Raw genomic sequence first — 14142 nt, forward strand, 5'->3', positions numbered from 1 at the left:
TCATTCCAATAAAGTTTTACTTGTAAAATTCGACTGAAGTTGTGTGTGCCTCCTGGATGTCTGTTCATTTGACTGTTCAGCGGCTGCAAGTTTGGCAAAGAGTGAATTGTAGATGACATATTTTAAATGCAGGCAGCGTGAGTGTTGCCTGGAGGTCAGACATCCATCACTGCCGCCTGATGCGGAATGGAGCCGAAATGGAACCAACCCATCTGTTGACCGCCCGGCTCAATGTGATTCGCCAAAACGCTTAAAATCACGACGTTCAACAGCAAAATCATCTCCTGCGCTCCCTGTCTGGACTGCGTATCGTTGTTTCTTTGTGTTAAAATCTGATGTTATAATCTGCGGGCTGATCAGATCGAGGCTGCGAACAAAGAGCAGAGCTCCGATAGGAGTAAAAAACCAGCCGATTCCACCTTAAATGTCTTTTGCGTCTGTGGCGGAGACCGAGGCGCCATCTTCGGTCCACCTTAAGCGCACAATGTGGCCAACGAACGAAAGCGTACCAGCCAGGCTTCCGTCCTCATTCTCCAGCCGGGGGATCGCACTCTGGCTCCCCAGCTTTGGCACAGCGTCACTTGTGAAACAGCAGAGGGGAAGAAAAGACGCACTCGGGCCAAACCCCACCGGCCAGAGAAGATGTCCGAGCCCAATAAGTACCGAGAGTGGATCCTGGAAACAATCGACTCTCTCCGCTCGAGGAAAGCCCGTCCGGACCTGGAGAGGATTTGTCGAATGGTCCGGAGACGACACGGGTCAGACCCGGACCGAACCAGGACAGAACTGGAAAAACTGATTCAAGAGCAGACGGTGCTCAAAGTTAGCTACAAGGGGTCCATATCGTACCGGAATGCGGCGAAGGTGCAGAGGAAAAGCAGAAAGAAGAGTGAGTTCACGGCCGCTGGCAGCAGCAGCAGCAGCAGCGCGGAGGCAGCGAGGGAGCGGACCAAACACGACCATCTGAACAACAACGGCGACAGTGCGCACAGCTTCACCGACCAGGAGGAGGGCGAGGAGGACTCTGAGCCCAGCCCGGAGCCCCACACCCTAACATCAGCCAGCACCACCGACAACAAGCTCAAGCCTGCCTCCAGCCAGAGTAGCGGAAACGGGTGCCTCGTTTGTGGCGCAACAACGGGCTGCGCTGTCGGGAGCGGCTGTAAAGGGGAGAAAGCAAGTGCACCGAGAGACAAGGGATTGGGACCGCAGGGAGCGGGGGACCGCCCGCCCGTCGCCCGAACAAGCGCACCTGACGGCGCTGATGCAAGCGGGATAACACCGAGCACCGCCGAGGCAGCTCCTGGAGAGACGGAGCCGCGTTTGTCAAGAGATGACACCCAGGACAAAACTTGCTCAGGGAGCGTCAGCAACCTCCCGCAGCAACAACAGCAGAGACAGAAGCAGACTATGCCCCTCAAGCCCAAAGTTCGAGTCGGAGGAGGGGGAACCAGAACAGCGGGGAACCACGCCAACTCCGACCTGGGCGACAGATTGGTGGCTTCTGTTCGCAGCCTGTCCGAGAAAAGCACCCGAGGGGGCTCCGACTCCGCGAGCAGAGGCCACACGAAGCCGCTCGGGCTGAAGGAGATTTTGGGCTATCTGAGCAGCCAGGAGCTGTCGGAGGAGAAGCTGACTCGAGGCAAAGTCAAAGTGGTCATGGAGAGAGAGGTGGCGAGGGGCAGACTGCGCAGGACCCGCTGCGGGAACATTACTCTTCCTCTGAGGGGGATGGTGGCGGAGGAGCCGAAGAATGCGTCCGCTGACAGACTTGTAAAGAGCGCACTGCAGGACGAGCACGCAGGGAGAAAGGTGAGCACCGCTAACTTAATATGTCCAACACGTCCCGGTTATACAGGGCGCCGAACGGCGCTCGCGTCTCGGCTTGCCGAGACATTATGAGCTGTTAAAATCGCACGCACGGCACCAGGACGCGCCTTCCTTTGCCAACATTTTTTGTGTTTGTTCTTGGTCAATGTTTTAGGCGACATGCAAAAGTGTTTGAGGAGATCACATTAAGGAAGATTGATTGTTTCTGTAATTTCTCGGCGGGATGTGGCTGTGCCTGTGCTGCGTTATGTGTGCTGCGTTATGTGTGCGCGCGTGTACGCGTGGCTCCGCTTCCTGCACAAAAGGTGCGGGTTACACCCCCCCCCCGGCACCCAGGATGAACGCGCGCACACCATAAAAGAGCGTCTTCTGCGTGGCGCGAGCTGGTTGTGTTGCCGTTGGCACATCACCATTCGGGGGTTCATAACATTTCATCTCTGCTCTCAGGAACTTCAGCCGCGCGGAACAGAGCGCGGGGTGTCCGGGCCTGCCGCGCGGTGTAGGCGGTGTCTGTCTAAACTTGAGACGTGCCGCTGCCGCTCTCATGTGCGCGCTGCTCTGTCGCGCAGGCCGGCGGAGGACTCAGCCCAAACAGCCGAGCACCGTGTTTGTTAGCCTCTACCACTCCTGTAACCCCGGAGCTTTGTGTCTCTCCACCCCTCGTCATACCCGCATCTCTCGTTTCGTGCCTCATTAAATCCTTTCTATCATTTCTGATACTCTCCTCCCTCACATGGTGGGTGCAGACTTGACTACAGTAGTCGGCTATCGTTATTTCAGATTTCTGTTTCCCCAAGTGGGCGGTGTTTGTCCTCCAGCCCACTCTACGCTCTGTGTTAAGCTCAGAGTGCAGCCTGACTCAGGTGTTGCCCACTGGTGTCCGGTGGGGGAACAAGGTGTGCTGCTTTAATTGCCTCCATACAACTTTATCTGTCATTGCAGCCGCCGTCCCCCTCTCTCCGGGAGAATGAGCCGATGGAAACAGCCAGTGACGAGGAGGAACGGGAAGAGGATGAGGAGGAGGAGGAAGAGGAGGAGGATCCTCGGAGTTCTGATGAGGAGGCGGGTGGACTATCCCCGGTAGCCATGACTACCGAACCAGAGCTCATTGAGAAAACCACAGAAGAAGTTGAGATCCAGACAGCATCAAAGCACGAGAGCCCTCAGCAGCAGCAGCACGGGGACAAAAGTGTGTGTGCATGAACGTGTGTTTGTGAGTGCGTGTGCACGAACGTGTATGTGTGTGTGCATGAACGTGTGTGCGTGTGCATGAACGTGTGTTTGTGCGTGCGTGTGCATGAACGTGTATGTGTGTGTGCATGAACGTGTATGTGTGTGTGCATGAACGTATGTGTGTGCATGAAAGTGTGTGTGCATGAACATGTGTTTGTGAGTGCGTGTGCATGAACGTGTATGTGTGTGTGCATGAACGTATGTGTGTGCATGAAAGTGTGTGCATGAATGTGTGTTTGTGAGTGCGTGTGCAGGAACGTGTATGTGTGTGTGCATGAACGTGTGTTTGTGCATGAACGTGTGTGTGTGCATGAACGTGTGTGTGTGCATGAACGTGTGTGTGCGTGTGCATGAACGTGTTTGTGTGTGTGTGTGTGCATGAACGTGTTTGTGTGTGTGTGTGCATGAACGTGTATGTGTGTGTGCATGAACGTGTGTGTGTGCATGAACGTGTGTGTGTGCATGAACGTGTGTGTGCGTGTGCATGAACGTGTTTGTGTGTGTGTGTGTGCATGAACGTGTTTGTGAGTGCGTGTGCATGAACGTGTGTGTGTGCATGAACGTGTGTTTGTGAGTGCGTGTGCATGAACTTGTGTGTGTGTTCAAGTACCTGAGTGCTTTGTTTTATTTGTTGCCTATTAATTGGAATTAAACGCTTTTGTAAGAAAATGATTAATAACGTTAACTAATATATTCTATTTTGATATAAATAATGAGTTTACTATTGTCACCAAATGTATTAATGTTTCTATATTTTTTTCTGCTGAGAAAACCTAAATACATTTCTTAAATTATTTTGACATTAATTCTATTATAAATTACAAATGTACTACGACTGCTGCTGCTACCAACAACAACAATAATAATAGTAATAATGATAATAATGACAAAAACAATAATGAAAGATAAAGTCTTTCATCTTTTCCCTCTTCCATCTTGGTCCGGCTGCTGCTCTCACAGGGATGTGCGAGCTTGATTCGGTCACCAGGACGCCACGTCTACCTGTTCAGGGAGCTTCGATGTCACAATGTAACAGCGCACACTTGGAGGACAGAGCTGTGGTCTCTGATCAGCTACATATGGAGGCACAAGTAAGTGCGAGAATGTGCATCTGTTCTGATGTTTGTTGTTGTTGGATGATGTTCCATACATTATCAAAACAGGTCAAAATGTACTCGGAAGCCAACCATGAAATGCACCATCCTATGTTCGAGTCTTCTCTCTACATACAGAGCCGGATGCAGTGTGACAGACTCAACCACATCTCCTCAGACTTCAACAGTGAGTGCTGCTTTACAGATCAGCTCAAAATGTCTGCGTGTTTGGCGGCTAGCGGCGGCGACAGGTAATCTGACTGCTTTGTTGTTCCCACCGTACAGGCTTGGAGTCTAAAACGGAAGTCGGCGTGTCGTCCTGCCTGCTCACACCCACTGCGTCTCCGAGAGACTCCGGCACGTCTGAGGAACGAGGGATGGACGGAGGAGGAGGAGGAGGAGGAGGAGGGTGAGTACAGCAGAGATGCTGGAGACACTGAAGACGCAGGTTCATTGGGCTTGCTTGCCTTTTTGGATCTGTTACAAAGTCGACAGTTGCGTATTGTCTCACCCTGCAGTTACAGAGCAATTTGGAGTCATGTGTGTGTGTCCACCTGATGAAGTACAATAATCCCTCTGATTCGACTCCTGAGGGAAATATCAGTCTCTTCAGCTGTTCATTCTCCACTATGTTCAGCATCTAGTCTCTCACTGTGTCTGTCTGCAGTTTGGTGCCCAGCAGGTAGTGTACAGTGGGTCTTTAAGAGATTTTTTTTTATGCTATGAAGTGCTGACAGTGAACCAAAATAGTAAAGTTGCAGCAAAACAGTGAGCTGAAACTCTCTATCACGCTCTGTAGAGCTGAGGGGAGCTGCAGATTCTGTAAGAAAATATTGATGATAGCCACTTTTAAATAAAGTGAAACAAAGGCTGGCCATTCAATATTATTTGGAACTTAATATCTCCTGTTTACACCAACAATGATACAGTGTAAACTCAAGGTTCACGGTTTGATTTATCCATCAGTGAAAACATGGAAGTCGCAGTGTCCCATTCTAATAGACCAGCACTAAATACCATAAAAAAGGGACTGAACGGCCATTAAACCCGACATAAAAAAGTACATTTCTTAATTAAAATGTCAGCTCTGACATAACGTTCCGAGTTTACGATTTCAACATCCCCTGCAGGTTTTGTAATGGGCAAACCGCACCTCTTCCTCACCTCCCTAGGTTTATGAAGTCTGAGGGGGCCAGTGGGGGCCCAGTGGACTGGACAGTGTCTGATGTGGTCACTTATTTCACAGCAGCAGGTTTCCCTGAACAGGCTGCTGCCTTCAGGACCCAGGTGAGCCTGTAATGCCTTTAACGAACACCAGAGGCCACCAGAGACAGCGTTCCTGGCTGTACGTGAACCGTTAACAGTTGTAACCTTCATCCACCGACCGCATTGCTTTGCTCTCTTCATTAGGAAATCGATGGCAAGTCTCTTCTCCTCATGCAGCGTAACGACGTTTTGACTGGCCTGTCAATCAGACTCGGGCCCGCCCTCAAGATCTATGAGCGTCACGTAAAGGTTCTGCAGAAAACGCACTTTGAGGACGACGACTGTTAATGACCGTTATGTCTGTTTCTACATATAGCTCAAGTAATCCTATGAATATGCATGCATGATATATACGCTTCACTTCTCATCTCATGTCAAACAGCACACACACACACACACACACCTCTGTTCCTCTTCCTCTAGCCCTCTAAACTGTTCTGGTCCAGAAGCGACGCACAGAAATGGGACTGGATGGACAACAAGGATTTTCGACCAAACGGACAAACGTTGGAGGGAGAAAGCCGACTCGTACAATCTTAAGATGCAGAGGTTAAAAAAAATGAAAAAGTCATGGAATTCCTCTTTGATCAAGCACTTTGCCATTTCTTGACTAAACCGTGCAGAATGGTTTGTTTTTCGACTGTTGTCTTGTGCGGACCTTGATGCACATTTTGAAAGAGGTCGTGGTTATTTGTGCGGGAGTACATTTCCTTTTTTCGAGGCTTTAATTCAAAGGTTTCTCGTTTGTCATTGTACACAGACTGTGTGTGTGTGGAGGCATCACGGAGCACGTGGGATTGAGCAGAAACGTGTTAGAAATTGACCAGATGAAAAACATTCTCAGAAGCTGGATGGACCCGTCATGGTCGTCCTGTATATATCGAGAGACAATCCTGTGCCGGCTTCACGGCCTTTTGCAAACGGGTGTTGGTCAACGCAATAAGTTGAAAGCTCCTCCTAGATGTTTGAGAGGTTGTTGGATCTTGTAAGCTCTCAGATCGACAGCTTGTTTTTGTGTATCTTAGTGACATTCAGTTTTTAACTGAATGTCTTTAAGCCGAGCTAGCCGTGATCTGTTCTGGCCTATGCAACAGAGGGGACGGTTTCACAAAGACAGACTTTGACGGTGGCTGAGATCAAACCAGTCAGACTCCGGAGTTCGATTCATCCTCAAGTAGGGATACATTTGCAATGAATTGTGGGTACATTTTTCCGTCGTTTGGTGCCACTGGTCAGCAGGTGTCACTGATTGTTACCATGTTCATAGTTAGCTTGGGGTTAGTGTGGCTGAGATTTTAGGCTTAAAATATGCATTCATGTAAAGTCTAACGCTCCAGATCTGAAGTGTCTTTGTGAAACTTTCTGGTGCAGACATTTGTATCCGACACGCCAGCTAACTGGTCTGAAATCAGCAGAACAATCAACACTCATCTGAGTGTAAATATATTGAAAGTAAGTCAGTTTAATCAGCCTCCATCAGTAAATTATTAGAAAACAATTATCGAACTGAAAGATGTTATCGCCGGGTAAAGCTGAGTCAATCAACTGATCTCATCCCACCAACAGCTTCAAACGTTAAAAACCAAATGATCACACATCTCATTCCCACCTTCACTGTAACCGCATACATTCCAGCTTCGGCATCTCTTTTGTGCATGAATTATCAAATGACTTTTTCCCCCTCATATTTGTACGTTTATATTTCTGTATTCAGCATATTGGTTTCATTTTGTGAATGTTTTCAATCCACGCTCCACACACTGACCTCCTCTACCTCTTTCTCCTCTCGTTCCTTCATTTTCTTTGCAACTTCCATCAACATTTGTTCATTACACTTAGTCTACGGTGCATGTTTCAGTGTTTGTCATAAGTTAAATCTGTAGGAGGGGGGGGGGGGGGGGCAGCTGTGTTTGAGTCCGGATTCTCACCTGGGGAATGTACAGTGTGTCTGAAAGTATATGTGAAAGGACAATTTTAGAAATAAAAGTTTGAATCAAAACACCACAATGTGTCCATTCTGAGTGTGTGTGAACAAGTGTTGCATGTACTGTATAAACAGTGTGTGTGTATGATTGTGTGTCTGTGTGTACCAGACACACATGTGCATATGTGTCAGGGAGGGAATCCAACAACACAGCAGCCGGGTTCCCCTCAGTCGAAGGAGGAAAGACCGGACTGTCCAGACGAGACAGACTATAAGTCTGTTCTTTTGGAAAATAGGCTCCATACACCATTTATTTTGACAGTAAATAATTCACAGTAAGTGTCCGTGTTCTCCGTGTGCCTGCGTTTGCTGGTAAGAAGCAGGGGGAGGAGGAAATATCACTCTATATCTGTCCTGGGACACTCTAAGGTAAGTGCTTAGGATATGTGTGTGAGTGTATGAAAGTGTGTGTGTGTGCGCACGATGGGGTTACAAATAACACATATTTATACCTCCACTGGTAGACAGACTGCTGCTCTCACAAACATGGTGGTTGTAGGCAACAGACGAAAAGGAAAAGACTGAGACTCTGCTGGGAACTCCAGGGCTCCAGGAAGGACCAAAACCCCACCAGGGCAGTTCCGATCCGGCAGAACCTGAAACCGCTGACACCGATCACAGCCGGAATCAGACCACACGGAGTCGGCTCCTGAATACAACACGGCAAACGGCAGTGAGGGAGCAGGTCTTGGTGTGAGAAAGGATATCTGACGAAACAAAGGAGAGCAGTCATGTCAGGCTCAGGAGCAGCAGAGTGAGTGACAGCTGCATGTGTACAGTGTTTGTGCGTGGTGTGTGTGGATATGCATATTTAAACATACCTTACAATATTTAGCATATTTTATCCAGTATATGTTTGCGTCACAAATCTGATTCTAACTTATAAATAATGCAAATTGAATGTGCGGTTGATCAGGTTTTTAAAACTACAGCATATGTTTTCCATCACCTCTAAACTATTGATAAGTCAACAAGATGTGTTGTACGTAGAGGCCAGTTGCTACGTGCTGAGCCAAAGAGTCTAAATACAGCTCAGTGTCGCAAGAGGAAATATGAGCTATAAGTGCAAAGACATGTTCAGAGAGTCGTGTCTCTTGTTTTCGAAGCTCAAAGGGAGAAGACTTCTCCACTGCCATCCTAAAGCAGAAACACAGACCCAACCGACTCATTGTGGACGAAGCTCTCAATGAAGACAGCAGCATTGTCAGCCTGTCACAGGTCTGTGTGTGTGTGTGTGTGGGGGGGTTACAAACATATATATATATGTGTGTTTGTATTTCTTCTGAGAGTTTTGTGTTTGCACCAGAATAAGGCCGAGGAGCTGCAGCTCTTCCGGGGGGACACGGTGGTGTTGAGAGGGAGGAAGCGTCGCGAGGCGGTGTGCATTGTCCTGAATGACGACTCCTGTGGACATGAGAGAATACGCATGACTCGTGTGACGCGCAGCAACCTGCGCGTCCGGCTCGGTGATGTCATCAGGTAGATTTCGCACCTGTGCTGTTGTGTGTGTGTGTGGTATGGAGTCACATGTGAGGTTTGACAGGATGAAGTGACCAGGATGTTGTGTGTTATCACAGTATTCATGCCTGCCCTGACATCAAGTACGGGAAAAAGATCCATGTCCTCCCTATAGATGACACCATCGTGGGCCTGACAGGAAACCTCTTTGATGTTTTCCTCAAACCGTATTTTCTGGAGGCTTACCGGCCCATACATACAGGTAATGCAACTCCATCATACCACAGTAAAACAGCTCTGTTCCTACTATGATCGGGTCATCACCTCACCATCATCTCGACTGGAGCACCCTTGCATGTCCCTTTGTGTGGTGACTTTTGTTTTACCTGTGTTGCCAGGTGACATCTTCTTGGTGCGGGGCAGCATGCGGGGGGTGGAGTTCAAGGTGGTGGAGACTGACCCCAGCCCTCACTGCATCGTTGCCCCAGACACTGTCATCTACTGCGAGGGGGAGCCAATCAAAAGAGAGGTCTGTGAGAGATTAAGATTGTGTGCCAGCTCTGTACTACAATGCTAATTTAATTTGAATATTCAATATTAGTTTGGTCGTGAAAGTGGAAGAAATGTAGCGTGCTGTTTGTTATAACAGGAAATGATCCGAGGCTTATAGACCTACAGACAGGTCTGAATCTTGCATATTGCCTTGTGACAGGACGAGGAGGAGAGCCTGAATGACATCGGCTACGACGACATCGGAGGCTGTCGGAAGCAGCTTGCCCAGATCAAAGAGATGGTGGAGCTTCCTCTGAGACACCCTGGCCTTTTCAAGGCTATAGGAGTTAAGGTGTCATACAGAAACACACAGAAACGCTGACCCCATCCACTCGTATTTCTGCTTCCTTTAATTCTTACATTATCTTATAATGACTCAGTGTGTTGTTCCCTCTTTCAGCCCCCCAGAGGTATCCTGCTGTACGGCCCTGCAGGCACAGGGAAGACCCTGGTGGCCCGGGCTGTAGCCAATGAAACTGGTGCCTTCTTCTTCCTCATCAATGGTAAGGCTTTCTGTTCACGCAGTGGCACGGTGAGATCATTTGCACACAGGAAGGGAGTAAGAATGAGCTGATCCTGGTTGAAAAGTGAAAAAACTTTGAAAATACATTACTCTGTGACAAGGTCCTGAGATCATGAGTAAGCTGGCGGGAGAGTCAGAGAGCAACCTAAGAAAGGCGTTTGAGGAGGCAGAGAAAAACGCTCCAGCCATCATCTTTATTGATGAGCTGGATGCCATCGCTCCCAAGAGAGAGAAGGTAAACGTTGGAGAATGGCTACAAAATGCATGTACAGATCTGTATGTGCATAAACTCTCTGCAACAACTGTGCAATCACATGTGCGCTTCTTTTCTCTGAATGCAAGCAAATGCAAGGAAAAATGAAAAACACTTTCCTTTAACTGTGTGTGTGTGTGTGTGTGTGTGTGTGTGTGTGTGTGTGTGTGTGTGTGTGTGTGTGTGTGTGTGTGTGTGTGTGTGTGTGTGTGTGTGTGTGTGCGCGCGCAGACACATGGTGAAGTGGAGAGACGTATAGTCTCTCAGCTCCTGACCCTGATGGACGGCCTGAAGCAAAGAGCTCATGTAGTTGTCATGGCAGCTACAAACCGACCAAATAGCGTGGACCCTGCTCTGAGACGCTTTGGTCAGGACACACACACACACACACACACACACACACACACACACACACACACGGCAATCACAGCAATCACATACAAATGCTGATGTCTCTTTCCAGGCAGGTTTGATCGGGAGATTGACATTGGAATCCCTGATTCCACTGGCAGACTGGAGATTCTGGAGATTCACACCAAAAACATGAAGTTGTCTGACGACATCGACCTGGAGAGGGTGAGGAGGTTGAGCAGCATGGGCCAAAATGCTCTGATAATTGAAGCTGTAACAATTAGTTCGCCAGCAAAGAGTTTTTTTCAGAGTGGATTTTAAGCAAAAACACCAAACATAATATAGTTCCAGCTTTTTTTTCTTTGTCTTATGTGATAGTACGTTGGCCACCAATTGAGTTTAATTGACTTCACTCTCATGTTGGCGGAGTTGCTGTTTAACAACACAGTCCCATTGACATCACTGTATCTGCTTTGTGTTACAAAAAGGAGCTCTGAACAAAAACGTTACCTTCAGCAATCACACTACCTTTTGATGGCGTCCATCCCAATCTTGATATGCATGTGTGCTGTTTAATGAATTCATATCAATGTTATTTAACATATCTCAGATTGCCAAAGATACCCACGGCCATGTCGGCGCCGACATGGCCGCTCTGTGCTCAGAAGCTGCTCTGCAGACAATCCGCAAGAAGATGACCCTCATAGACCTGGAGGACGAATCCATCGACGCTGACCTGCTCAACTCAATGTGTGTCTCAATGGATGACTTCCAGGTGCGCACGCACATGCACGCACATACACACATACTGACTGTTGTTCTTCCAGACCGTACGTGGGTGTATTCATTCCTCAAAGAACACAACTGTGCATCTCGTCATTTGTAACCACACAATAAAAGCTCGACGTGAATATTTCTAAATGATTGAAGAGAGATCCGAGTCATTTCCTCATCACTCCTCATGTCCTTTCCTCATCACTCCTCATGTCCTTTCCTCATCACTCCTCATGTCCTTTCCTCATCACTCCTCATGTCCACCCTCAGTGGGCTCTGAGTCAGAGCAACCCTTCAGCTCTGAGAGAAACCCTCGTAGAGGTGCCTCAGGTGAACTGGGCGGATGTCGGAGGACTGGACGAGGTCAAGAGAGAACTGCAAGAGCTTGTTCAGGTGGAGGAAACACTCGCACACTCACACCACCAGACTCTGCACATACCTACAAACACATGCCCCGTCAACAGTCCCATCTATCTTCACTCTCCTCAGTACCCTGTTGAGTACCCGGAGAAGTTCCTGAAGTTTGGTATGACTCCATCTCGTGGAGTATTGTTCTACGGCCCTCCGGGCTGCGGGAAAACCCTGCTGGCTAAGGCTATCGCCAACGAGTGCCAGGCAAACTTCATCTCCATCAAAGGACCCGAGATGCTCACCATGTGGTTTGGAGAATCGGAGGCAAATGTCAGAGACGTGTTTGATAAGGTGAGAGCGGAGAAATGTGATTGTTGGAGGATAGACATTTGTTTCTCACTGTAACCTCGCTGACCTCCTCTGTCTCCAGGCCAGACAGGCTGCCCCCTGCATCTTGTTTTTCGACGAGTTAGACTCCATTGCCAAATCCAGAGGAGGCGGAGGTGGGGATGGAAGTGGTGCAGCTGACAGAGTCATCAACCAGATACTCACAGAGATGGACGGCATGTCGGACAAAAAAAATGTTTTCATTATCGGTGCCACAAACAGGTGCACTTGTGGGAATTTGTATTTAATGACTGTGGTTTGAGAGGGCAGCACGCTGGAAGTAATGATTCTCACCTCACTTCCTCTTCTCCTCTTGTCACACCAGACCAGACATCATCGACTCTGCCATCCTGCGGCCGGGCCGCTTAGACCAGCTCATCTACATCCCGCTGCCAGACAAACTGTCTCGCACAGCGATCCTGAACGCCAACCTGCGCAAGTCCCCTGTCGCACGGGTTAGTGAAACACACACTTATATGGAGATGAATTTCTCTGTAACATCTCTTCCTCATGAGAGAGAGAGAGAGAGAGAATGAAACGTCGGTCTGCCCCTTTATACAAATTTCATTTGGGACAATAAAGTCTACATCTTATCTAAGATGATGATGGTGGTAAAATGTATTTAAGTATTCATTGTGATGAATGTTCCTCTTTCTCTTTGCCTTTGCTCCTCCTTTCTCTTCTTCCTGTAGGACGTGAACCTGGACTACCTGTCTGGCATCACAGAGGGTTTCTCCGGAGCTGACCTGACAGAGATCTGCCAGCGGGCCTGTAAGCTGGCCATCCGTGAAGCCATCGAGGCCGAGATCAAGGCTGAGCGTCAGAGGCAGAACAAACCAGACATCCCCATGGTCAGACTGCCGGGCTGTTACGGCGCTGCATACATGCTTATTTTACACCGTACTATAATGTGTTCAACGGGAGACTGATAGTTGTGTCTCTCTGACTTTTTCTAACACACACACATGCACCACTCCTCAAAGCAGTACCAGGCTGTGTGTGTGTGTGTGTGCTTGGTCCATAAAGAGACTGTGGAAGATAAAAAAGTTCCCCAAAGGGCGGCTGTGGGTTTTGTAATTCTCAGCCCTTGGACTGGGAACACACACACACACTTGGTGTACTGTTTCCATATGAGGTCCACATCATGTTTTTCTCTTCCTGCAGGATGAGGACTCTGATCCAGTCCCAGAGCTCAGAAAGGACCACTTTGAAGAGGCGATGCGATTTGCTCGTCGCTCTGTCAGTGACAATGACATCCGCAAGTATGAAATGTTTTCTCAAACTCTGCAGCAGAGCCGAGGTTTTGGAAACTTCAGGTACATATCATGACAGAACAACTGTGTCACAGAAAATGTAGCCTTGGATTGTTCAAGATACATTCAAGACTCAACCCTCTTTTCCCCCCCACCTAGGTTCCCCTCTGCTACTGGCGACCAGTCTGGAGGTCAGGGGCCAGACTCCGGGTCAGGGGGGCCAAATGTGTCCGGAGAGGAAGGCAATGACGATCTCTACCAGTGACAGAAAACTCATCATATAGTTGAACAGCTGCTGAATGTTTTCCTTTTCCACCGCTGAGCCTGGCTTCCTTATAGGAGTGATGCATAATGGGAGCGGAAATAACAAGATACAGAGGGAAACTTGGGGAAATCATCGTTATAATCATCATAAATAATCTTTTTAAAATACTTTTAGAAACATTAATGAAACAAGAAATCAAAAAACATGTCTATCTGGTGATGATGCAATAATAGTCAATGTAAAAACCAATAAACATGTAAGCCAGTGATAAAAGAATAAATGTGTCAAACAAAACATCATAGCTTTGGGTTTTCACACTGTCATCTGTTTGCAATATGAAAGTTATGTAAGTTGTGTTTAAAATGTGATGAATAAATAAATTCAAATGCCTCTTAGGTTTATATTGGGATACTGACCGAAGTTTTTTTGTACAGGTACGGTGCACGCTGGCTCACTGTCACACTTGAATACAACCATTGTTCATTTTATTAGTAAATAACACAACTACAGCTTTAATAGTCTTAGTTTGATCTGCTAAAGTTGTAAAGGTACCAATACACCCTAACAC

The 14142-nt window shown here is 48.0% G+C and overlaps 2 protein-coding genes across 2 annotated transcripts; both read left to right on the forward strand.

Annotated features, from left to right (window-relative positions):
- Positions 1-642: 642 nt before the first annotated feature.
- Positions 643-7265, forward strand: samd1b (sterile alpha motif domain containing 1b; the record flags this gene model as incomplete). Its single annotated transcript, XM_079279358.1, has 7 exons — positions 643-1812; positions 2773-3019; positions 4024-4154; positions 4296-4344; positions 4443-4566; positions 5330-5444; positions 5568-7265. The coding sequence occupies 7 exons, from the start codon at positions 643-645 to the stop codon at positions 5709-5711; spliced, it is 1980 nt and encodes a 659-aa protein (XP_079135484.1). The 3' UTR covers positions 5712-7265.
- Positions 7266-7590: 325 nt separating this feature from the next.
- On the forward strand, positions 7591-13975 carry LOC306783965 (transitional endoplasmic reticulum ATPase-like). The gene is made up of 19 exons (XM_079277762.1): positions 7591-7776; positions 7872-8161; positions 8514-8625; positions 8714-8886; positions 8985-9127; positions 9264-9394; positions 9578-9709; positions 9818-9920; positions 10042-10175; positions 10425-10560; positions 10657-10769; positions 11155-11319; positions 11589-11711; positions 11808-12020; positions 12100-12278; positions 12382-12511; positions 12749-12907; positions 13221-13372; positions 13469-13975. Exons 2-19 carry the CDS (start codon positions 8139-8141, stop codon positions 13572-13574), a joined length of 2427 nt encoding a protein of 808 aa, XP_079133888.1. The 5' UTR covers positions 7591-7776; positions 7872-8138; the 3' UTR covers positions 13575-13975.
- Positions 13976-14142: the final 167 nt, after the last annotated feature.

Source organism: Melanostigma gelatinosum (genome assembly GCF_949748355.1).
Source record: "Melanostigma gelatinosum genome assembly, chromosome: 11".
NCBI lineage: Eukaryota > Metazoa > Chordata > Actinopteri > Perciformes > Zoarcidae > Melanostigma > Melanostigma gelatinosum.